Source organism: Cherax quadricarinatus, unplaced genomic scaffold (genome assembly GCF_038502225.1).
Source record: "Cherax quadricarinatus isolate ZL_2023a unplaced genomic scaffold, ASM3850222v1 Contig851, whole genome shotgun sequence".
Lineage (NCBI taxonomy): Eukaryota > Metazoa > Arthropoda > Malacostraca > Decapoda > Parastacidae > Cherax > Cherax quadricarinatus.
Genome location: NW_027195877.1, coordinates 91,533 through 118,605, shown reverse-complemented (window position 1 = coordinate 118,605; position 27,073 = coordinate 91,533). Strand labels below are relative to the sequence as shown.

Here is a 27,073-nt window from a genome sequence, read left to right as displayed (position 1 = left end):
CATCCCTGGCAACACATCCCCCCACTCTTCATAGATCTAAACTTACTCCCTGTTCAGTACATCCACACTTACTACTGTGTAATCTACATCTACAGGACCTTAAATTCCAATATTAACCTTGACCTAAAACGCTTTCTTGATAGTTGTAACAGAACCCACAGGCATAACACCAGACACAAACATTTCTATGACATTCCCCGTGTCCGACTAAACCTTTACAAAAATTCAATGTATGTCAAAGGCCCTAAAATCTGGAACACCCTACCTGAAAACTCTAGAACTGCAGACACATTCATCACCTTCAAAACTACCATTAGAAAACATCTTATCTCCCTGATACACCCCGTCAACTAATTACACGAATACCACCTAGTGGTTCACACTTACACTCACTCACCCATTTGACCATAAACAGAAATATCAATCTCAATCTTAAAATAATGAATCTTAACTAGTCATAAGTTGGCCTGTGATACTCCAATACTGAAACTATGTATTGTGCCAAAACAAAAGCATTCACATTGCTAAACTCACAAACTAGTATTTAGTCACTTAGCCATAACACCAACTTACCTCATAATTTGTAATATTTTAAATTTAAGAATTAATCCAAGTCTGCCTGAAATGCCTAGCCATGCTAGGTGTTCTAGTGGCACCCTCTGTAATTAGTACTTTACTACATGTAAACCACACAATAACCAAATTTTGTAAGCTCAGCATTGTAATCCTTATAGAGAATAAACTTTGAATTTGAATTGAATTGAATCGAACTGCTGCCTCAACTGCTGCCTCACCCACTGCCTCAACCACTGCCTCTACCACTCCAGTCACACTCAATCTACAAGCACCAAACACAGTGAATTATTGTGAAATGTTTGGAAGAGCAGGGAGACTAATGCTTACTCCAGCATAAACAAAGCCACACTGACGATGCCTCAACCACTCCCTCGTATTTTTGTACAATTTCCTTCTTCAATTCTATTGTATTTATTATTATTATTATTATTATTATTATTATTATTATTATTACTATTATTACTATTGTTATTATTAGCAGTAGCAGAAATGTTTGATTCTTTGCTGTGCTCAAGAGTAAACATTTGATGTCACCGTCCGATACCTGTCTGAATAGCCATTCCAATATGCAGTCATGAATGGGTTTACATTATTTATACTGTAGTTTAATAGCAAATAATGAACAAACAAAACACTTACCACACTGGTGGGAGGGCTGGCTGCCAGTTGCGGGGGTCAGAGGGAGGGTAGTAGGGACTTGCAGGCGGCGGGAAACTTAAGTATGATTTGGCGGCTGGGAATTTGGCGGTTGGGAATTCGCGAATGTGTGAAGCCCACGAAAGTTGAAAACGCAAATGTTGAGGGAGACCACTATATGCTTTTGAGAATTAAACCATTATATATCATACAGTGCTTATGTAGTGAAATTTAACCAGATTTCATTCCAAATAGATATACGAGTACAGGTGCTCCCTGGCTTACAATGGGATTATGTTCCGATGAACTCATTGTAAGTTCAAAAAATTGTAAGTCTAATATGAATATATGATAAATATGTAAATAAATAACTGTCACTGAATAAATGAAGTAATTACTGTAACTCAACACCACTATTGAAAAAATAAATGAATGCAAGTTTATCCAATCAATAAATGTACAGTACAAAAAATTTGATAGTACCATTGCAAAGTTGAAGTATCGTAGGTCAAACCATCGTATTCCGGGTTGGTAAGTAAGACACACGTGCAACAGTTAAGTATCTTTATTCTGAAACATTTTGCCTATACAGTAGGCTTCTTCAGTTGAGTACAGAAAAGTTCGTAGAAGCAGTAGAGATGTGAAGGTGATGTAATCAGTCCATGACCAACCTGTCAGTATTTTATACCATTTTAGTATTCTGGGTACCATCTGGAGAAGACTCGGCCAGGACATCACCGGCAAACCTTCAAGAAGAAGAGAAGAAACCATCATAAAGTGAGGAGCATCTATATTTTGTCACCTCTCATTATTTTGTATGACTACCTACAGTCAAAATTTCCAGAACTCATCATGTGAGGGTGATTGCTCATCGAGTTGCAATATACTTGCAAAAGATGAAGCATCCTGGTGTACAATAGTTCAGATTTATATTAAATAATCCATGAAGCAACTTCCATTCATTAATTTCATTTCAGCCTCTAGCACAGCTATTTAAGTCTCATCCTCTCTATTTCCATATCACCTGGAGTAGGTGATCCCTCAAGGTTACTGTTACCAGGCATGTTTACTGATGGATTATTATCTTCCTCCCTGAAGCCTGAAAAGTCTGAACTCATCTTCTGACATAGATTTTATCCTTAAACACTTGCTTCCCTCTTATAGTATCAGTGGACAAAGTTTTCCAACAGGCACATAAAATACCACAAGTTGAATGTAAAATATGCACATAGCACTTACCATAACCACAACCTGTTACCTAATATATGAGAACAACACTTCCACTGAGACCACCTTGGAAAATCTTCTCCTACCAGAAACATGCAACTGTTATTACCCCATACCAGTACATATAGTTCAAAGAATGTTTTGAGTTATTTTAGCAGTCAAATAACTCTCCCGGTCAAGCTCCCATATTATGTTGTTGTCCCTTTTAAACTTTGATGGGAGGTTCTCACTATATGTTCTAGTGTGGGGTAGCTTTTTACATAAAGGCCTTATCAGTCTAGGGTAATACTTACATTCATGATTGATCATCCTCAGTGTCTCTGAAATCCTTTCTCCAGCCCTCTTCACAGGTTATTTATACCACTATTACAAAAATATATATATTCAGGTAGATATATACAAAATATACAATTTTAGCACTCTCCTATTCAAAACATAGGCAGGCACACCCCTTAGCTGCTCCCCTAGGACAGCCCACGTGGTGCATCTGAAACAATTAGCCCTTCTTTCCTCTTGATGACCTTAGTCCAGTGTTTTGACACTTTAGTCACCCTGGGTATTAGATATTTAGATTTTGCCACCGAAGTGGCTAGTTTATTGTGCACCCCATATCCATCCTGTGGACAGTAGCACAAGAGCATATGGATACACAAAAGGCCTAGGAACTAGGCCCCAAAAGGGTTAACAGGTGTACATATGTTTTTTTTTTATCTATATATCTACAGTTAAAGTTAAGGTAGCAGGTTGGTAGACAGCAACCACCCAGGGAGGTACTACCGTCCTGTCAAGTGAGTGTAAAACGAAAGCCTGTAATTGTTTTACATGATGGTAGGATTGCTGGTGTCTTTTGTCTGTCTCATAAATATGCAAGATTACAGGCATGTCTTGCTACTTCTACTTACACTTAGGTCATACTACACATACATGCACATGTTTATTTATACACACTCATCTGAGTTTTCTTTGATTTTATCTTAATAGTTCTTGGTCTTATTACTTTTCCTTTTATATCCATGGGGAAGTGGAATAAGAATCTTTCCTCCGTAAGCCATGCGTGTTGTAAAAGTCAACTAAAATGCTGGGAACAATGGGCTAGTAACCCCTTTTCCTGTAAAGATTACTAAAAAGAATAAGAAGAAGAAAATTGTCAAGGTGGGAAGTCTGGATGTTGTGCAAATGATAAGAAAGTGATGATTGTGGATGTTATGAATGAGAAGAAACTGGATGTCCTGGCTTTAAGTGAAACAAAGCTGAAGGGGGTGGGAGAGTTTCAATGGAGAGGAATAAATGGGATTAGGTCAGGGGTTTCAAATAGAGTTAGAACTAAAGAAGGAGTAGCAATAATGTTGAAGGATAAGCTATGCTATGGCAGGAAAAGAGGGGCTACAAATGTATTAATTCAAGGATTATGTGGAGTAAAATAAAGATTGGATGTGAAAAGTGGGTTATAATAAGCATGTATGCACCTGGAGAAGAGACAAGTGTAGAGGAGAGAGAGAGATTTTGGGAAATGCTGAGTGAATGCATGGGGAGTTTTGAATCAAGTGTGAGAGTAATGGTGGTTGGGGATTTCAATGCTAAAGTGGGTAAAAATGTTATGGAGGGAGTAGTAGGTAAATTTGGGGTGCCAGGGGTAAATGTAAATGGGGAGCCTTTAATTGAGCTATGTGTAGAAAGAAATTTGGTAATAAGTAATACATATTTTATGAAAAAGAGGATAAATAAATATACAATTCAATTCAATTCAATTCAAAGTTTATTCTCTATAAGGATTACAATGCTGAGTTTACAGAAATTTGGTTATTGTGTGGTTTACATGTAGTAAAATTGTGATTACAGAGTGTACCACTAGAACGCTTAGCATGGCTAGGCATTTCGGCCAGACTTAGTTTTATTCTTAATTGTAAAATATTACAAATTATGAGGTAAGTTGGTATTATGGCTAAGTGACTAAATACTAGTTTGTGAGTTTAGCAATGTGAATGCTTTTGTTTTGGCACAGTACATAGTTTCACAGGATTCATTATTTTAAGATTGAGGTTAATATTTCTGTTTATGGTCAAATGAGTGAGTGAGTGTAAGTGTGAACCACCAGGTGGTATTCGTGTAGTTAGTTGACGGGGTGTATCAGGGAGATAAGATGTTTTCTAATGGTAGTTTTGAAGATGATGAATGTGTCTGCAGTTCTAGAGTTCTCAGGTAGGGTATTCCAGATTTTAGGGCCTTTGACATACATTGAATTTTTGTAAAGGTTTAGTCGGACACTGGGAATGTCGTAGAGATGTTTGTGTCTGGTGTTATGCCTGTGGGTTCTGTCACAACTATCAAGAAAGCATTTTAGGTCAAGGTTGATATTAGAGTTTAAGGCCCTGTAGATGTAGATTGCACAGTAGTAAGTGTGGATGTACTGAACTGGGAGTAAGTTTAGGTCTATGAAGAGTGGGGGTGTGTGTTACCAGGGATGGGATTTAGTGATTATTCTTACTGTAGCTTTTTGTTGGGTTATTATTGGCTTTAGGTGTGTTGCTGCAGTTGATCCCCAAGCACAAATAGCATAGGTGAGGTATGGATAAATAAGTGAGTGGTATAGTGTGAGAAGGGCATTTTACGGCATGTAGTATTGTATCTTGGAGAGGATCCCAACCGTTTTGGATACTTTTTTGGTTATATGCTGGATATGGGTGCTGAAATTCAGGTTGTTGTCAAGGTATAAGCCTAGGAATTTTCCCCCATTATTTCTGGTAATTAGTGTTGTCAATCTTAATGTTAATTTGTGCATCTCCTGCTCTGCTACCAAACATAATATAGTAGGTTTTGTCAGTGTTAAGCGTAAGTTTATTGGCTGTCATCCAAGTCGATATTTTGATCAGCTCCTCATTAACAATGGTGTTGAGGGTGGCAAGATTAGGGTGAGAGATGACATAAGTCGTGTCGTCAGCAAAGAGAATGGGTTTCAGGTGTTGGGATACGTTTGGAAGATCATTGATGTATATGAGGAAGAGCAGGGGACCAAGGACACTTCCCTGCGGAACTCCAGTATCAAGTGGCCGTGTTGTTGATGCTGTGTCTTTAATGGTGACATACTGATACCTATTAGTAAGGTAAGATTTGAAATAAGCAAGCGCATGGCCTCTTATACCGTAATGGTCAAGTTTGTGGAGTAGGATGTCGTGGTCTACTGTGTCAAAAGCTTTTCTTAGGTCAATAAAAATTCCTAGTGGATATTCCTTATTTTACAATGCTGTGTAAAGCAGATCTAGCATTTTTATGATAGCATCATTAGTGCTTTTATTTTTCCTGAATCCAAATTGGCAGGGGTTGAGTATGTTTTGTGTTGTTATAAATGAATATAGTCTCCTGTGCACGAGTTTCTCAAAGATTTTGGATAGCAATGGTAAGTTTGATATTGGCCTATAATTGTTTAAGTCTGTAGGGTCACCACCTTTATGTATTGGTGTAACCCTTGCCATCTTGAGTAGTTTCGGGAAGATGCTAGTTTCTAGTGACTTGTTAAAAAGTAATGAAATAGCATGCGAAAGGATATGGGCCGCTCGCTTGTACAGTAATGCTGGGACATTAGACAGATTCCCTGAGTTGTTTTTAAGTGACTTTATAATCTCGGTGACTTCCGAGGGCTCAGTTGGTGCAAGATAGAAGGAATTTGGGAAATTCCCATCTAGGTAGTCCCTGGCATGGGCATTGGTATGTGGGATTTTATTGGCGAGATTAGATCCTATGGTTGAGAAGAAGTCGTTTATCTTGTTAGCTGTGTCAGTGGGATGTAGTGGTGTTTCATTAGGTTTAGTTAGGACAATATTCTTGGTTTTTTTTCAGTTTGTGGGTCCCTAGAATCTGAGAGAGTGTTTTCCAGGTCTTTTTTATATCTCCTCTAGTGTCTGTGAATCTACTGGAGTAGTATAGTTGTTTGGCTTTCTTTATTACTTTGGTGAGAACTGATGAATAGTGTTTAAGAATATCTTTGTGTATTAAGCCCTGTCTATATTGCTTTTCATATTGGTGTTTCTTGTCAATGGATTTCAGAATGGTACTGGTTAGCCATGGGCAACCAAGCCGTTTGTTTGTGATCTGTTTCGTTTTTATAGGACAATGTTTGTTGTATAGTCTAAGTAATTTGTTAAGAAAAATGTCTGTCCAGTCATCAATACCATTGGCCTTGGAGAATTCTCTAGGTCAGCTGTGAACTTCCTTATTGAGGCCTCGTCATGGAGTCTAAATGAGACTTTGTTGAATTCAAGTGGTGGTTTACTAATGTTTGTCAGGAGGAAGGTAGGGTAGTGGTCTGTAGTGCTATCTGTGATTATCCCTGATTTAAGGGGGGCTAGTATATTGGTCCATATGTGGTCTATTATGGTTGCACTTGTCTCAGTGAGCCTGGTTGGTTTAGTTATTGTTGGTATGAGAAGTGTGTTGTTCATATTGTTGATGAAATCAGTTACAGGCTGATCATCTAGTAAGCCAAGGTTGATGTTGAAGTCTCCAGCTAAGAGAAGGTGGTGCTTATTCATTTGTCTGTTTGTTATTAGTGACTTTAATTTCTCACTGAAATTTGGGATGTTTGTGTGAGGTATCCGGTAAATGGCACCGATTGTTATAGGTGTCTTAAGGTTTTTTACAGTAAAATTAGCAAAAATGTATTCCCCATATTCATCAACTTAACATTAAGATCGACAACACTCTAATTGCCAGACATAGTCCAACAGAATTTCCAGTCATGTGGCAATGACATTCTTGAACAGCTGGAACTCCAGGATCTCCCAATCCTCACAGTAGACACTTATGTCCTTCCTGCCCGTGGGTGGAGACGTTACCCTTGCAATGTAGCTCGTATAACTTTTGACAGCCGAGAACTCCCATCCTCTGTATATGTCGCGGGACATCGGTTACAAGTTTGAAAGGTGATACCTACACCGCAACAGTGTAGAAATTGCTGGCGTTTTGGTCACCCAGCGAAATATTGCAGATCTATGGCCGAATGCCCAGTCTGTGGTGCTGACGACCATTCTAATACATCTTTCAGTCAACCTCCATCTTGCCTTAATTGTAATGAAGCTCACCCTTCATACTCCCGCCGTTGCCAGGTCTACTTAAATGAACGTGAAATCCGTTGCCTCAAAGAGGCAGGTCTCCCTTATGCTATGGCAGTTACTCATCTCCGCCTCCAAGGGAGACTACCCCGTGTTTCTTATTCTCATGTTTCAAAACATCCCCCCACTTCCGGGGTCCCATCTTCTGCAGCCTCCTCTGTTGTTACCCCTCCCATAGCCTCTCCGGAATCTAATCCTTTTGCTGTCCTTGGCTCTGACGTCCCGACTACAACTCAGTCTGTTCTCACATCTTTGCGTCCTTCCTAACAAGCCCCAGTATCGACAAGACCTAGTACGACACCTAATACCAATCGTCCCCTCTACTTCTCAGAAGTCCAAAAAATCCACATTGCTCAAATCTTCTTTGCCCCTTCCTTCCCTTCTTCCACCTCCACACTTTACCTTTCCAGTCTCTGGGCCTAGTTCTTCCCCTCTCTCTGGCTCTATTACAAGTGTGGAGATTCACCCTCCTCCTCGTACTATGCCTTCCACCCCTGTCCCCTCCCAAGTTTCTCCCTCTTCTGCCACCTCCCAGGTTTCTGCCTCTTCTGTCCCCCCCCCCACACTTCATCTCCAGTCCCTTACACTCTTTCCTCCCCCTCTACTTTGGTACAGTCCATTACTGTCCCAATCTTTACTCACCCTCCCCCTTCTATTTATTTATTTAGAAATTTTAGCATACATACAGAGGTACAAAAAAAATACAGGTAAGAGCAGCATGCCAAAGCCACTTATATGCATAGCATTACGGGCTGGCTTAAAATTAACTTAAGATTAACTAAGCAATGATGAAATCAGTGATAAGACATTATTGTAAACAGATAACTATAAAGCACAAATGAGTATTACAAAGACAGGTCATATGGTTGCATGCATTGCTGTTCATTCAGTAGAATGGAGTATTCTGTTAGGTAGTGTATTTAAAAAAATAACAAAGTTAGATTGGGTCCTAGGTTTAACATTCATGTGATATAATTGTGAGTAACATTTTGGATATACAATTTATAAGGTTCAGTTATTCAGTATTTATTTGGTTTTGAGTGAGTAAGTGAACTTTGAGAAGAGACTTGAATTTGTAAACAGGTAGTGTTTCTTTTATATTTACAGGTAATGAATTCCAGATTTTAGGGCCTTTTATGTGCATTGAGTTTTTGCATAGCGTGAGATGGACACGAGGAACATCAAAGAGTGATCTGTGCCTTGTGTTATGGTCATGTGTTCTTTTGAGGTTGGCAAGGAGATGTTTGAGGGGAGGGTTAATATCAGAGTTAAGTGTTCTATGTATGTAATAGGTGCAATAATAAGTATGGATGTTTTGTATGGTGAGTAGGTTGAGTGTTTTGAATATTGGTGGAGTGTGTTGCCTGTAGTGAGAATCTGTTATCATTCTAACTGCAGCCTTTTGTTGGGTAATTAGTGGTCTGAGATGGTTAATTGTTGTTGAGCCCCATGCACAAATTCCATAGGTGAGATAGGGGTAAATAAGAGAGTGAAAAAGGGCCAGGAGGGCTGACTGTGGAACATAGTACCGTATCTTCGATAGTATGCCTTCAGTCTTGGAAATTTTCTTAGAAATTTGTTGTACATGTGTATGAAATTTGAGTCTATTATCGAGGTGGATTCCTATGAATTTTCCCTCTGTTAGCTTTGTGATAGGTGATCCATTTATCGTTATGTTAAGAGGTACATCTGTAGCTCTGTTACCAAACTGAATGAAGTAGGTTTTGTCAATGTTTAGTGTAAGTTTGTTAGTCCTCATCCAGGTAGATATTTTCTGTAATTCGGTGTTTACAGTATTGGCTAGCGTGACTGGGCTCGGGTGAGAGAAGACGTATGTAGTGTCATCTGCAAAAAGTGTGGGTTTGAGTAATTGCGAAGCATTTGGTAGGTCATTTATGTATAGGAGAAAGAGAAGAGGGCCAAGGACACTTCCCTGTGGGACACCAACTGTAATTGGTTGTGCGGAAGAGCTTGCCCCCCCAAAAATAGCACCTGAATTATTTAACAAATGTAAAAATAATGAGCTAAGGTAGTTTTTTAAAGCTAAAATAAAGGAGACAATATAAAAGGGACTAAAATAATTTGTGGTGAACAAATAAAGTGATGATCAAATAATGGAGCTTGGGAATATGATAGTACGTAGTACTTTAACCCTTTGAGGGTTTTGGTCGTACTAGTACGTCTTACGCATAGGGGTTTTTGACGTACTAGTACGCATAAATTCTAGCGGCCTCAAATCTCGCAGGAAAAGGCTGATAAGCCTAGATGTGAGAGAATGGGTCTGTGTGGTGGGTGTGCGCAGTAGGAAAAAAATCTGGGACCCAGTGGTGCATTGTGGGAATGCCATCATAGTACACAATTTCCACCGTGCGGTAAGAAGTTCCTCACTCCTCGGCGAATTGGGACACTTTTGTTCCCCAGTGACAGTTCTAATACAGATGGAAGTGACAGTGAAGATGAGTTTCAAGGTTCTGGTGAGGTTTTGACCGAAACTAATGACCATAATATGGGTAATAGTGAGGAAAACCCAGACAACCCACAGCCTTCCACCTCTGGTGCTGGGCCGTCGTTCAGTTGTACCAGAATCAAAGAGGAAACTCCTATTTTCCAAAATCCCAGACTCAGATGTGAGCATTGGTGATGATAATGATAGTGATTATGAACTACAAGCTCTTCAAACTTGTTCCAAGAATGGAGGAGGAGGAGGAGGCAGAGGAGGAGGAGGCAGAGGAGGAGGAGGCAGAGGAGGAGGAGGCAGAGGAGGAGGAGGCAGAGGAGGAGGAGGCAAGAGGAGGAGGAGGCAAGAGGAGGAGGAGGCAAGAGGAGGAGGAGGCAAGAGGAGGAGGAGGCAAGAGGAGGAGGAGGCAAGAGGAGGAGGAGGCAGAGGAGGAGGAGGAGGAGGAGGAGGAGGAAGAAGAAGAGGAGGAGGAGGAGGAGGAGGAGGAGGAAGAGGAGGAGGAGGAGGAGGAAGAGGAGGAGGAGGAGGAGGAGGAGGAGGAAGAAGAAGAAGAATACGTAATGATAACAATAATACATAATAATAATACATAATAATAATAATACATAATAATAATAACACATAATAATAATAATACATAATAATAATAATACATAATAATAATAATAGGTAATAATAATAATATGTAATAATAAATGTTCACCCATGACAGTAACAAGATAAGGGGAGATAACATCTGATAAGTGCTGACGTTTGATGAAGGTAAATGAGGGTAGAGCTGATGCCAAAAGATGAGATGAACATCGCCCTCCCTTTGTTTTTGCTGGTATACTAACATTTCTGTCTGTCTATTTGCCTGTCTGTCAAGTTCCCTGTCTGCCCATCTAGCTCTCTGTCTCAGAGAGCCACAAGACTGCGTCATCACTTTTACTCACATCTTCAAGCAGAGTATAGCACTTTGTCTGGGTTTCTTGGGTTATCCTAGGTAATTTATACTATGTATACTTGTATTTATGTGTACCTGTGAGACAGAGATAGACAGACAGATAGAATGAGGGAGAAAGATAATTAGATAGAATGGAGGAGGGGAAGCAGCATCCGACCCCATTGTTTTGACAGGCCGGAGGGGGAAAGAGTAATGAGCCAATATGTCACTTTGACAGCTGCCGACTCCTTGTAATTTACACTATGGACGAGGAGGAGAAGGAGAAGAGGAAGAGTAGGGGGAAGAGGAAGAAGAGGAGGAGAAGGAAGAGGAAGAGTAGGAGGAAGAGGAATAAGAGGAAGAGGAGGAGGAAGAGGAATAGTAGGAGGAAGATTAGGGGGAAGAGGAGGAAGAGGAAGAAGAGGAGGAGGAGGAAGAGTAGGAGGAAGAGGAAGAAGAGGAGGAGGAGGAGGAAGAGGAGGAGGAGGAAGAGGAAGAGTAGGAGGAAGAGGAAGAGTAGGAGGAAGAGGAAGAGTAGGAGGAAGAGGAAGAGGAGGAAGAGGAAGAGGAGGAAGAGGAAGAGTATGAGGAAGAGTAGGGGGAAGAGGAGGAAGAGGAAGAAGAGGAGGAGGAGGGTGGAACACTAGTACACTGGTACTGGTACACTAACATTTCTGTCTGTCTATTTGTCTGTCTGTCAAGCTCCCTGTTTATCTGTCTATCCGTCTAGCTCTCTGTCTCAGAGAGCCACAAGACTGTGTCATCACTTTTACTCACATCTTCAAGCAGAGTATAGCACTTTGTCTGGATTTCTTGGGTTATCCTAGGTAATTTATACTATGTATACTTGTATTTATGTGTACCTGTGAGACAGAGATAGACAGACAGATAGAAAGAGAGAGACAGATTGAAAGAGATAGAATGAGGGAGAAAGATAAAACACCATTGTGTATGACACCATGTTTCAGAGTTCCACAAGCTGCAGAACTAATAGGAATATGTTCAGTGACTGTATATTGGTATATATATTATAGAACAATAATAATAAACAATGTTTTGTATTGTTTGTTTTTGTAAACAAGTTTTGTAAACAATATGTTGATAATTATGTTTGTGTGCTTATTGTGTTGTATACAACGAGTGTATATATGTACATTGCACCTTACTTTGGTCTCACAGGCCACATAAGTTATGTGAAAAAATAAAATAGTGAAAAAAACAACAAACCTTCAAATACAAGTAAACTAAAGTTTACCGGGTGAGCGGCAGTCGCCGCTGTTGCCATACGCGGCTCATTTTCTGCAAACTTCATGCATCCATATCTCCGTAAGTATTGATGGTAAATTTTTTTTGTTTATCCTATAATGTTTAGAAAAAAAAAACTCTATTTTTTCATAAGAAAAAATAATTTTTTTTTTTTTTGAAATTTGGCCGACCCTGAGAACGAGTTTCGGAGAGGGCCTGTCGACCCTCAAAGGGTTAAAGGTAATTCTTTAAAGTTAGAATTATAATATAAAATTATAATATAAAAGGGACTAATATAAGTTGTGGTGAACAATAAAGTGGTAATCAAATAAATGAGCTTTGGAGTATAATGGCAAAATAGTGAGTTAACTTTAGACCTGAGAATAGCAGATTATTTTAACAATTGTGAATATATGAGCTATTACAATTAAGTAATGGTAAACAAGTTAAATGCTGACAGTTTATTGCACAATAAAAAGTAAAAAAAAAAAAAATGAGGTAGTTGGTACTAGCTAGCAAAAGATAGTTTTGGTACTTGCAAAAAGGTAATTGGAATATACACTAATTGCACACACAATAAAAAGTGACTAAAAAAACAAGTAGTGGTACACAAAATTAAATGGACAGGTAAGAACAATGAATAATATTAATTTGGAGTAAGATTTGACTTGTAACATAAAATTATGAGCAATTAATAGCAGTAAGAAAGAAGTAAAAAAGTATTGGAGGTATCTCCAATATGGTCTCCCATACATCTTTGAATTCAGAAACACTTGAAGCCATTTCAGAATATATTGCAGAGACTATACCTTCAATGGACAGTGATTCCCTTCCTGTTCCTTCTCTTCCCTCTCCTCCATCTTCACAACCCCATTCTTCGCAACGCTCGGTTCCTTCGCTGCTTGAACATCTTCCAGTGCCACCACACATTGACTTTTCTAACCCCTCTAGTCCGTAGGTGCCTTTCCCTACGGATTCCTGGTATTTTCTTCATTGCCAATCATGGCCTATTTACAGTGGAATATCCGCGGCCTGAGGGGTAATCGGGGTGAGCTTCAGATGTTGCTTTCCAGGTTTTTCCCTGTTGGTGCTTGCTTACAAGAACCAAAATTACACTCGGCTGTTTTCCAACCTATCTCAGGCTATAATTTATTGTATTCTTCGGATCCTTTCTCAGATGGGATCTTTAATGAAAGTGCCCTTCTTCTACGCAATGATATTCCGTACTGTCAACTATTTGTCTATACCTCGCTGCATTACACTGCAGCCCGTATCCACTTGAATAAGTGGTTTACAATATGTTCTTTATATCTCTCTCCTTCTCGATCATTTTCTATCCCAGACTTTACCTTTCTTGTTTCATCCTTACCACCACCACTTCTGTTACTTGGTGATTTTAACGCCCACCATTTCCTCTGGGGGGGGGAGTGTCTCATTGTGACTCACATGGCATCCACTTGGAGGCTTTTCTCGCCTCTCACCCCCTCCATGTTTTAAATACAGGTACTCCCACCCATTTTGATCCTCGTACTCACTCTCTCTTGCATCGATCTATCAGTCTGCTCTACCGGACTTACATGACAGCGATCATTTTCCAATCATTCTAACTTCTCCTTCCTATTCACCACCTTTCCGTAGCCCTCGCTGGCAATTTGATCGGGCAAATTGGGATCTTTACTCGCAACTCACTGCTTTTAGTGAGGTTCCTTCTTCATCCTCCATTGATGAGCTCCTACACCTCTTCTCGACGTCAGTTTATACCGCAGCTTCTCATTCTATACCCCAAACCTCAGGCAGGCATTCTCAGAAGTGTGTGCCTTGGTGGTCTCCTGCTTGTGCTCGTGCAGTATGTTTGAAACGCACTGCATGGGGCAGGTACTGGTACAATAGAACCGCTGAGAGACTTCTTGATTTTAAGCAGAAGCGTGCGATCGTTCGCCGTGTCATCCGTGAAGCTAAACGCACTTGCTGGTGAGACTATGTTTCCACCATGACCTCTGCTTCTTGTATGAGTGCAATCTGGAAAAAAGTGAGGAAATTGAGTGGTAAATACTCTCCTGACCCGGCTCCTGTTCTACAGGTCGCTGGTGTTGATGTAGCAAACCCTCTCGACGTTGCCATTGAACTTGGCACACATCTGGTCCGTATTTCCCGGGGGCTCCATCTATGCCCCTCGTTTCTTTCTTCAAAGTCTGCCAGAGAGTTAGTACCCTTGGACTTTTCTTCTCTCAGAGAAGAACAGTATAATGTGCCTTATACACTTCAAGAACTGGAGGCAACGCTCTCAGCTTACCGATCATCGGCAGCTGGGCCTGACGACATTCATATTCGTATGTTACAACATTTACATCGGTCAGCCCTTGTAATTCTCTTACACCTCTTCAATCATATTTGGGCACGGAGTTCTTCCCCAGCTGTGGAAATCTGCCATTGTTCTCCCTTTCCGCAAACCGGGTACTACAGGACATGATGCCTCCCACTATCGTCCCATCGCTCTTACTAGTGCAGTTTGCAAAGTGATGGAACGTCTCGTAAATCGACGTTTAATGTGGTATTTAGAGACACACAACAGTCTCTCCACTAGTCAGTATGGTTTTCGTAAGGGCCGTTCTACCATAGACCCCTTACTATGCTTGGATACGTATGTTCGTAATGCCTTTGCGAATAATCACTCAGTTATTGCCATATTTTTTGACCTTGAGAAGGCATATGACACAACTTGGAGGTATAATATTTTGGCCCAGGCCCACTCCTTAGGCCTCCGAGGCAATCTACCATCCTTCCTTAAGAACTTTTTAACTGACAGACATTTCCGTGTTCGAGTCAATAATGTTCTTTCCCCGGACTTCGTCCAAGCTGAAGGTGTCCCTCAGGGATGTGTTCTAAGCACAACACTTTTTCTCCTTGCTATAAATGATTTGACCTCTGTTCTTCCACCCAATATTTGGTCATCACTCTATGTTGATGACTTCGCTATTGCTTGTGCAGGCGCTGACTGTCATCTCATTGCAGTTTCTCTCCAGCATGCGGTCGACTGTGTTTCCACTTGGGCCACCATGCACGGGTTTAAATTTTCAAGTACCAAAACTCACCAAATTACTTTCACTAGACGCTCTGTCATCTCCGATCATCCTTTGTATCTCTATGGCTCCCGTATCCCCGAACGTGATACAGTCAGGTTTCTATTTGACCGTAGGTTATCCAGGAAACCTCACATTACCTCTCTGAAGGCAACTTGTCACAGCCGGCTAAACCTTCTTAAAACCCTTGTTCATCTTTCCTGGGGAGCTGATCGTCGAACTCTGCTTTGCCTACATTCAGCCCTCGTTTTATCGAAACTTGATTATGGTGACCAGATTTATTCAGTGGCCTCTCCTGCTACTCTCTCTAGCCTTAACCCTATCCATCACCAAGGATTACGTTTGTGCCTTGGTGCTTTTCACTCTTCCCCTGTTGAGAGCCTCTATGCAGAAGCGAATATTCCATCCTTGTCTGATCGCCGTGATGCCCATTGCCTTCGCTACTATGTACTCTCTCACGATCTCCACAACCCTTCTATTTATAGAATGGTCACCGATATTAGTAGACATTCTTTATTCGTTCGCCGCCCCTGTTTGCTCCGTCCCTTTTCTCTTTGCCTACGTTCACTCTTGTCTTCCCTTCAGTTACCACCTTTATATGTTCATGTAGCATCTCACTTTTCCCTACCCCCCTGGGAAGTTCCAGCTGTTCGGGTCTGTTCTTTCTCACTCCCGTGCTCGAAAGCTCAACTGCCTACGGTGGCTTCCCGCTCTCTTTTTCTTGATCACTTCCACTCCTATTCTCATGCCATTGCTGTGTACACAGATGGCTCTAAGTCTTCAGACGGCGTCGGATTCGCAGCAGTGTTTCCGGACAGCGTCGTGCGGGGGCATTTACTATCTTCGGCTAGCATTTTTACTGCTGAATTGTATGCCATTCTTGCAGCACTTATTCCTATCGCATCTATGCCTGTGTCATCATTTGTGGTAGACTCAGACTCCCTTAGTGCTCTACAGGCTATACGAAAATTTGATACATCTCACCCCCTAGTTCTCCGTATCCAACTTTGGCTACGCCGTATCTCTACAAAGCATAAAGATATTATTTTTTGTTGGGTCCCTGGTCATGTCGACGTACAGGGCAATGAACAGGCAGACACTGCTGCGCGGTCAGCAGTACATGACCTACCAATTTCTTATAGAGGTTTTCCATTTCTGGACTATTTTGCTGCAATAGCTACCCACCTTCACGCCCGTTGGCAACAACGTTGGTCAACTCTGCTTGGTAACAAACTTCATTCTATTAAACTGAGCATTTTTTACTGGCCGTCTTCTTGTCATCAGTGCCTTGGTTGGGAGACCACTCTCTCCCGTCTTCGCATTGGCCACACTCGTCTTACTCACGGGTATCTCATGGAGAGGCACCCTGTACCTCTCTGTGAGCAGTGTCAAGTTCCTGTATCGATTAGCCACATTCTGTTAGACTGCCCTCTCTATCAACGAGCACGCAGAATTTACCTCCAACGCCGTCTTCGTTCTACTACTCTCTCTTTACCTTACCTTCTTGCTGATGGACCCTCCTTTAATCCTGACTCTCTCATTGACTTCTTGACAATGACTGATTTACTCCACAAACTCTGATGATGATACCTTACGCACTCCCCTCAGCCCTTTCTAGCTCAGTCTCTTGCTGCCCTTTACCCTTTCACCATCCACTTCTCCGTTGTTATCCATAACCTATTACTCATCCACCTCCCTTTTGCCACCTGATACCCTCGCTTCCTTCCTGCCCTGCAGCGCTGTATAGCCCTTGTGGCTTAGCGCTTCTTTTTGATTATAATAATAATAATTAATGGTAAGTTTGATATTGGCCTATAGTTGTTTACATCTGTAGGGTCACCACCTTTATGTATTGGTGTAACCCTTGCTGCCTTGAGTAGTGACGGGAAAGTGCTAGTTTCTAGTGACTTGTTAAAAAGTAATGTAATAGCATGCGAAAGGCCATGGGCCGCTCGCTTGTACAATAATAGTGGGACGTGAGACAGATTCCCTGAGTTATTTTTAAGTGACTTTATAATTGCAGTGACTTCCATGGGCTCAGTTGGTACAAAATAGAAGGAATTTGGGAAATTCCCATCAAGGTAGTCCCCGGCATGGGTGTTGGTACGTGGGATTTTACTGGCGAGATTAGATCCTATGGTTGAGAAGAAGTCGTTTATCTTGTTAGCTGTATCAGTGGGATGCAGTGGTGTTTCATTAGGTTTAGTTAGGACAATATTCTTGGTTTTTTCAGTTTGTGGATCCCCAGAATCTGGAATCAGGTCTTTTTTATATCTCCTCTTGTGTCAGTGAATCTGCTGTAGTAGTACAGTTGTTTGGCTTTTTTTAGTACTTTAGTGAGAACTGATGAATAGTGTTTAAGAATATCTTTGTGTATTAAGCCCTGTCTATATTGCTTTTCATATTGGTGTTTCTTATCAATGGATTTCAGAATGCTGCTGGTTAACCATGGGCAACCGAGTCATTTATTTGTGATCTGTTTCGTTTTTATAGGACAATGTTTGTTGTATAGTCTAAGTAATTTGTTAAGAAAAATGTCTGTCCAATTGTCAATACCATTGGCATTGGAGAATTCTGTAGGCCAGTCAACAGTCTCTAGGTCTGCTGTGAAATTCCTTATTGAGGCCTTGTCATGGAGTCTAAAGAAAACTTTGTTGTATTCCAGTGGTGGTTTACTAATGTTTGTTAAGAGGAAAGTAGGGTAGTGGTCTATAGTGCTGTCTGTGATTATCCCTGATTAAAGGGGGGCTAGTATATTGCTCCATATGTGGTCTATTATGGTTGCACTTGTCTCAGTGAGCCTGGTTGGTTTAGTTATTGTCGGTATGAGAAGTGTGTTCATATTGTTGATGAAATCAGTTACAGGCTGATCATCTAGTATGCCAAGGTTGATATTGAAGTCTCCAGCTAAGAGAAAGTGGTGCTTGTTCTTTCATCTGTTTGTTATTAGTGCCTTTTATTTCTCACTGAAATTTGGGATGTTTGTGTGGGGTATCCGGTAAATGACACCGATTGTTATAGGCGTCTTAAGGTTTTTTACAGTAAAATTAGCAAAAATGTATTCCCCATATTCAGCAACTTAACATTAAGATCGACAACACTCTAATTGCCAGACATAATGAGGGCAAATTCCTTGGCCTATACCTCGACAACAACCTAAATTTCAGCACCAATATCCAACACATAACAAAAAAAAGTATCCAAAACCGTGGGGATCCTCTCCAAGATACAATACAACGTACCGCAAACTGCCCTTCTCACACTATACCATTCACTTATATATATCCATACCTCACCTATGCTATCTGTGCTTGGGGTTCAACTGCAGCAACACACCTAAAGCCAATAATAACCCAACAAAAAACCGCAGTAAGAATAATCACTAAATCCCATCCCTGGCAACACCCCCCCACTCTTCATAGATCTAAACTTACTCCCTGTTCAGAACATCCACGCTTACTACTGTGCAATCTATATCTACAGGACCTTAAATTCCAATATTAACCTTGACCTAAAATGCTTTCTTGATAGTTGTGACAGGATCCACAGGCATAACACCAGACACAAACATCTCTATGACATTCCCGTGTTCGACTAAACCTTTACGAAAATTCAATGTATTTCAAAGGACCTAAAATCTGGAACACCCTACCTGAAAACTCTAGAACTGCAGACACATTTATCGCTTTCAAAACTTCGGTTAGAAAACATCTTATCTCCCTGATCCACCCCAACAACTAACTACATGATAACCACCTGGTGGTTCAAAATTACACTCACTCACCCACTGACTATAAACCCAGAAATACTAATCTTAATCTTAAAATAATAAATCCTAACTAGTCATAAGTTTGCCTTTGATTCTCAAATATAGACACCTTGTATTGTGCCAAAACAAAAGCATTCACATTGCTAAACTCACAAATTATGATGTAGTCACTTAGCCTTAATACTATAATCTGTAAGGGTTTAATGTTAAGAATTAATCAAAGTCTGCTTGAAATGCCTAGCCATGCTAGGTATCCTAGTGACCCCCTCTGTAATTAGTATTTTATAATATGTAAACCACAAAATACCCAAAACCTGTAAACCCCACATTGTAACCATTATAGAGAATAAACTTGAATCACTAAAACAAGTGGTGCTAATACAAGATAATTGGTTAGAGTAATAGATTCCAATACCACCCCCAACTTGGTATGGTCTGCAGTTGTGGATTGCTGTGTATCCTGGTAGTGGGTAGATATCTACTGTGTCCTGCTTAAGCCAGGTCTCAGTAAGAATAATACAGGAGAAGAGTGCCTTTAGCGACTCAAGGAGTGCCAGGAAGCCATCATAGTGTTTGCTTGAGGACCTGATGTTGTAGTTAAAAACTGATAGACTTTGAGCAGTGTTTAGGATAGTGCTGGCTTGTGATGCTGTGTAATAAAGGCAGTTACTTTCCAATAAGTTTTGATTGGGTGTTAGATTATGGAGGTTTAGATCAGGGTCGACGTGATCATTCATCTTTTAGGTTTAAATAGCGGTGATTTATATCCTGTATTGTGTGGTGAGTTCTAATACTGATATCTGTAATAGTGGGAAGTTTGGACCGTGTCTTCCTTTGCAGATGACACCCGAATCTGCATAACAAGTGTCTTCCATTGCAGACACTGCAAGGCTCCAGGCGGACATCAACCAAATCTTTCAATGGGCTGCAGAAAACAATATGAAGTTCAATGATGAGAAATTTCAATTACTCCGATATGGTAAACATGAGGAAATCAAAACTTCATCAGAGTATAAAACAAATTCCAGCCACACAATAGAGTGAAAAACTAACGTCAAAGACCTGGGAGTGATCATGTTGGAGGATCTCACCTTCAAGGACCATAACATTGTATCAATCACATCTGCTAGAAAAATGACAGGATGGATAATAAGAACCTTCATAACTAGGGATGCCAAGCCCAAGATGACACTCTTCAGGTCCCTTGTTCTATCTAGGCTGGAATATTGCTGCACACTAACAGCACCTTTCAAGGCAGGTGAAATTGCTGACCTAGAAAATGTACAGAGAACCTTCACGCAACTCATAACGGAGATAAAACACCTCAATTACTGGGAGTGCTTGAAGTTCCTGAACCTGGGCTCCCTGGAATGCAGGCGGGAGAGATACATGATTATATACACCTGGAAAATCCTAGAGGGACTAGTACCAAACTTACACACGAAAATCATTCTCTCCGAAAGCAAAAGACTCAGCAGACGATGCAACATCCCCCCAATGAAAAGCAGGGGTGTCACTAGCATGCTAAGAGACAACACAGTAAGTGTCAGGGGCTCAAGACTGTTCAACTGCATCCCAGTGTACATAAGGGGGATTACCAATAGACCCCTGGCTGTCTTCAAGCAGGCACTGGACAGACACCTAAAGTCGGTACGTGACCAGCCGGGCTGTGGCTCGTACGTTGGATTGCATGCAGCCAGCAGTAACAGCCTGGTTGATCAGGCCCGGATCCACCATGAGGCCTGGTCACAGACTGGGCCGTGGGGGCATTGACCCCCGAAACTCTCCAGGTAAACTCCAGGTATATATATCTAAAGCACTTTGGTCATACAGAGTATAGTCACTAATAAACATAATGAAGTTGATATTGTCTATGTGTTGTGCTAGAATCAGCTCAAGTACAACTAGGTATAAACTACTACTATAAAAATACAAAATAAAAATAGCACCAGACTCACTCTTAAAATTGCACTAAGGTCTACTATAATGAATTTGGTGTTGTCTATGTATTGAGCTAGAATGAGCTGAAGTACAACTAGGCATAAACTAATAATATTAAAAATACAAATTAAAATGGTACAAGACTCTCGCTTGTAACTGCACTAAGGTCTAATATAAGTTGTTAACAAAAACAGGAATATAACTAGATTGAAATTGAAATTGTTTTGTCCTATAAGCGTCTCTTGGGGGGGGGGGGCCTGGTTGTTGCTAAACCCTATAAGAGTATTTTCTGGTTTATTCACAAAACACACAAGCAAGAAATATTACAAAAAAAAAAATTAAAGATCTTACAAAATTACATAATTAACAAAACACTAGTACACATTCATCAAACAATAAAAATAGCATATAAAAAATAATTCACTAATAAAACTCAAGATATTATTGTACAGGTCTTCCATCACAAATCCGGCATCATTGGGACCTGTAGTGTGACGGATTACTGAGTTTGCCGAATTACAGAGTGGTTAAGTTCGAATACACTTAATAAAATTAACCAACTTGACTTACACAGTTCATTGAACATCGGCAAAAATCAAACATTTCCACTACTTTGAGCTCAATTTCAAGGTACTTTTCGTCATGAAAGCAATCAAAATCATGTCTATTTCTGTAACATATCTTCTATTATATCAAATGAGTCCAAAAAATGAGAATACAACCATAAAAACCATACGAAAATATACTGCAAAGAGGCGGCTAATGGCTGAGAAGTGAACTCCCTTATTTATCGTACATCATTTTTATTTTTGTTGTACGTTAAGAAGCATCTTTCCATCATACATTGCCCAAGTTTCAATGAGATAGCCCAACAAACAACCGAGAGAAAAAAAATATTTACCAAAAATCATATATGGCAAGCCCAAGCCAGGTACTGGAAGTAAGTCACTTTGTCTGACTTTTCTGGGTTATCCTAGGTTCTCTATACATACACTGCTATGTATGGTAATCTATGTAACTGTATTTGTGTATACCTGAATGAACTTATTTACTTCTAGTCTGTCAACTGAGTACAACAAACCGTCCATTCACTTATTTCAACTACCCAATAAAGTGGTCAGAAATTGGCAATGTGGCTGATTTCTCACAAATTTCAACAGATGCCAATTTCAAAATAGGGTCCAGAATAAACAATGCAGACATTCCTGGCACTAAAATAACATTTTCTCTGTTCATTAGTCACAGCTACAGGCCCCTCTTATATTACTCTTGCTTACCATTTGGAATTTTTATTCACAAAAAAAAAAAAAATAAAAGATTTACTGTTATGCAGACTGCTGCATTATTGTAATAATTTTATAAATAATGTCAATCCATTCTTGACTCCGTATTGGAATTTAGACTGGCAGGTGGACAGGTATTGGACGGTGACGTCATTTGTTTACTCTTGAGCTTCGCTAAAGAATAGAACATTTTCGCTACTGTGAGTGCAATTTCAAGATGCTTTTCATCATGAAAGCAATCAAAATCATATCTATTTCTGTAATATATCTTTCATTCTATCGAATGAGACCGAAAAAATAAGAATATAACCATAACAACCATACAAAAATATACCGTTAAGCGGCCGCTAAGGGCTGAGAAGTGAACTCCGCTATTTATGGTCTAATTTCTTTCAGTTTTGGTGTACATGAAGAAGTATCTTTCCATCATACATTGCCCAAGTTTGAATAAGATAACCCAACAAACAACTGAGAAAATAATAATAATAATAATAATAATAATAATCTTTATTTACTACACGTACATGTACAAGGTATACAGGCCTAGCTGACATCAGTGACATACTACTGTATAGAAAGGCACTTGTTATGCTGAATATTTCAAGAAAATTAGGTCAGTGTCCCAGGATAACACCCACACTAGTCGACTAACACCCAGGTACCCATTTACTGATGGGTAAACATAGACAACAGGTGTAAAGAAACACACCTAATGTTTCTACCCTAGCTGGGAATCGAATATTTACCAAAAATCATATATGGCTAATCCAAGCCAGGTACTAAAAATAAGCCACGTTGACTTTTTTTGGGTTATCCTAGGTTCTCTACACATATGCTGCTATGTGTGATAATCTATAGAGAGAAAATAACTTTTTTGTTTCATGTTTATGGTGGAGTACGAGTGTATATCATAGTTAGCCCTGTGCTATACTCCGTTTTCTCTAATATAAGCCCCCAAGACAAGGATAGGAGAATGGTATTTGTTTACCATATCCTCTTCATAACTCTGTCGAACTGCTCGGTGTTATGCCAAATATTATTCATTCTGGAGTATTTAACATGTTTTATGTTATTTATATTGTTTCTTATGTCATATTAGATGAATTGTGATAGGCAAATAAGCTGTAGTGTTGATATTAGCATAATAATAAAGCATATTCTCCTGCTTCATGAGACTGAGCTCATGGCAACCGAGAGTGGCTTCAAAGCCACCTTATCTTTAATGGATAATGTACTGTGTAGGTGCTTTACATAATGAGAAGCATTTCTTTTGTTCATTGGAACCATGGCTAGGGCTAAAAGTAAGCAGGTTAAAACAATAAATGGAGAAAAAGAAATTGGAATGACTTATGTAGCAAGTAGCGGCACCAAACAGTACCAGGAGGTTGGTGTGGCAACCCTGGAAATTTGAAATTATGCTAGCCAAAATTAGTGCCGAATAGCTGAAGGAACCGAATAACTGATTGCCGGATTTGTGATAGCGGACCTGTACAAAAAAATAAGAGATCTAGCTGAAATAGAGTAAACACCCAATATAACTTAACCAACTTTTAAGATACAAAAGAATGAACATATTTAGCATAAGTCATTTATATAAAAATTGGGCAAATACACAAAACAAGACAGGAAACATAGTATAGCAAAAATAAATATAAACTAGGTAAAAGGCAAATTGCAGAAAAAAAACATAGCTAAGCCTAAGTAGTAGATATTTAATAAAAGGGTATTAGTATAAATGATAGGTTAGAAATAAAGAGTATTAGGGTAGATCACAGGTTAAGAAAAAAAATTCCAGGGAAATAGGCTTATTCGACATCTCTGATAACTCTGATAACTAACAGCAGAAATCTAATAAAATAATGAAAGGAAAACATATTTTAAAAGTGTTAGGTTAAAATAGGTTAGTATAAAGATAAGAAAAAGACTTGCATAAGGTAGTTTTATATAAGCAATCATTTACACCTTAAGTTATCACTGTTCTTACAATTGACTATAATCATACAATATACAGATGTCATTTATGCTATAACAATAAGGCAAGTTATAAGGCATATACAGTTAATAGCCCTTCTTAGGGTAGTATGACAACAGCCAGCTGGAAGCTGTCTCACCCAGTGGCTACAGCACAAAAATAAAAAATTATCAATTTATTTATTTATTTATTTATTTATTTATTTATAATTTGAGCACACTTACAGAGGTACAAAAAAAAATACAGATAAGAGCAGCATGCCAAAGCCACTTATACTATGCATAGCATTACGGGCTGGCTTAAAATTAACTTAAGATTAACTAAGCAATGATGAAATCAGTGAAAAACATTAATGTAAACTGATTACTATAAAGCACAAGTGAGTATTACAAAGACAGGTCATATGGTTGCATGCATTGTTGTAAATTCAGTAGAATGGAGTATTCTGTTAGGTAGTGAATTTAAAAAATAATAAAGTTAGATTGGGTTTTAGGTTTAACATTTATGTGATATAATTGTGAGAAACATTTAAGATATACAATTTATAAGGTTCAGTTATTCAGTATTTATTTGGTTTTGGGTGAGTAAGTGATCTTTGAGAAGAGACTTGAATTTATAAACAGGTAGTGTTTCTTTTATATTTACAGGTAATGAATTCCAGATTTTAGGGCCTTTTATGTGCATTGAGTTTTTGCATAGCGTGAGATGGACACGAGGAATATCAAAGAGTGATCTGTGCCTTGTGTTATGGTCATGTGTTCTGTTGAGGTTGGCAAGGAGATGTTTGAGGGGAGGGTTAATATCAGAGTTGAGTGTTCTATGTATGTAATAGGTGCAGTAATAAGTATGGATGTTTTGTATGGTGAGTAGGTTGAGTGTATTGAATATTGGTGGAGTGTGCTGCCTGTAGTGAGAATTTGTTATCATTCTAACTGCAGCCTTTTGTTGGGTAATTAGTGGTCTGAGATGGTTACTTGTTGTTGAGCCCCATGCACAAATTCCATAGGTGAGATAGGGGTAAATAAGAGAGTGATATAGGGCCAGGAGGGCTGACTGTGGAGCATAGTACCGTATCTTCGATAGTATGCCTACAGTCTTGGAAATTTTCTTAGAAATTTGTTGTATATGTGTATGAAATTTGAGTCTATTATCAAGGTGGATTCCTAAGAATTTTCCCTCTGTTAGCTTTGTGATAGGTGATCCGTTTATCATTATGTTAAGAGGGACATCTGTAGCTCTGTTACCAAACTGAATGAAGTAGGTTTTGTCAATGTTTAGTGTAAGTTTGTTAGTACTCATCCAGGTAGATATTTTCTGTAATTCGGTATTTACAGTATTGGCTAGCGTGACTGGGCTCGGGTGGGAGAAGACGTATGTTGTGTCATCAGCAAATAGTGTGGGTTTGAGTAATTGAGAAGCATTTGGTAGGTCATTTATGTATAGGAGAAAGAGAAGAGGGCCAAGGACACTTCCCTGTGGGACACCAACTGTAATTGGTTGTGCAGAAGAGTTTGCCCCATTTGCGTACACATATTGGCTTCTGTTGCTGAGGTATGACTTGAGGTAGTTGAGGGAGTGCCCTCTTATACCATAGTGTGATAATTTTACGTGGAGCAAGTCATGGTCAACTGTATCAAAAGCTTTACGTAAGTCAATGAAGATCCCCAGTGGGACTTCTTTTTTCTCTATTGCAGTGTATATATGTTCTAGCATGTGTATAATAGCATCATTAGTATTTTTATTAGGCCTGAATCCAAATTGGCAGGGGTTGAGTATGTTTTGGGAGATAAGGTAGGAGTAGATTCGTTTATGAATTAATTTTTCGAAGATTTTTGAGAGAGGGTGTAAGTTGGATATTGGCCTATAGTTATTCAACTCTGTTTGGTCTCCTCCTTTGTGGATCGGGGTGACCCTTGCTATTTTGAGTACTGTAGGGAAGGTGGAGGATTCAATGGATTTGTTAAAGAGTGTTGCAATGATTGGTGATAGCACTTGTGACACTTTTTTGTATATAAAGGGTGGTAAGGTATTTAAATCTCCTGCCTTGTTTTTTAGTGCGTTGATAATAAGGGAGACTTCGTATGGGTTAGTCGGAGCTAGGAACAGTGTGTTCGGGTAGTTGCCGGTGAGGTAGTCATTTGGTGGGGTATCTGAGCTTGGGATTTTATTGGCAAGGTTTTGTCCTATAGTGGAGAAGAAATCATTGAGTCTGTTTGCTGTTTCTGTTGGTGGGAGTTGGGGTTCATCTGATTTTGCTAATTTTATTTCGCTATTTCGTGATATCTTTTTTGTTCCCAGAATTTCTGATAGGGTTTTCCAGGTCTTTTTTATATCACCTCGTAAGTTGGATAATCTGTTCTCATAATACAATTTTTTTGCAATGCTTTAGGTTCTCTACTTATACCTACATTAACACAGGTTATGAACTGACTTGTTAGCAGAAGATTTGAGTAGTTGAAGAAGGCTGCTTGAGCTGACAAAGGTGTGTGAGTGGGGCTTTGTTTACAGAAACTTAAATGTTTCCCTCCATGATTTTGAACAGAAATCCAACCCTTTACAAAACTTCTACAAAAGGAGTTCAACTTATCTCTATAAACCTTATTTATACTCAGTAATTATTACAATGAATGTTAATACTAGAAAAATAATCATACACATATAAAATTAATTTTAAACACTATATTACAGCTAAAAGAAATTCTAATGAAAACATATTGGAACCACCAATAACAGAACATCAACATGCAAGATTAATCACACTTCTAATATGTTTCTTTAGCTAATTTCCAGCTTTTACTATATTACGGATATTTTCAAATCATCTACAGATGCTACAGTAATAATAATAATAATAAT

General features: G+C 39.4%; 1 protein-coding gene and 1 long non-coding RNA gene across 2 annotated transcripts in view; one reads left to right on the top strand and one right to left on the bottom strand.

Moving 5' to 3' along the window:
• Window positions 1-27,073, top strand: part of LOC128691070 (UDP-glycosyltransferase UGT5) — a gene marked incomplete at both ends in the record, with an annotated part of 122,776 nt that overhangs the window by 6,345 nt on the left and 89,358 nt on the right. The window contains 1 exon segment of the mRNA XM_070080724.1: window positions 1,909-1,989. Within this exon segment, the coding sequence (XP_069936825.1) occupies window positions 1,909-1,989 (81 nt within the window).
• On the bottom strand, window positions 1,763-27,043 carry LOC138851522 (uncharacterized). The gene is made up of 2 exons (XR_011391259.1): window positions 26,649-27,043; window positions 1,763-1,958 (listed from the first exon to the last, which is right to left on the bottom strand). It is a non-coding gene; the product is annotated as an uncharacterized lncRNA (long non-coding RNA).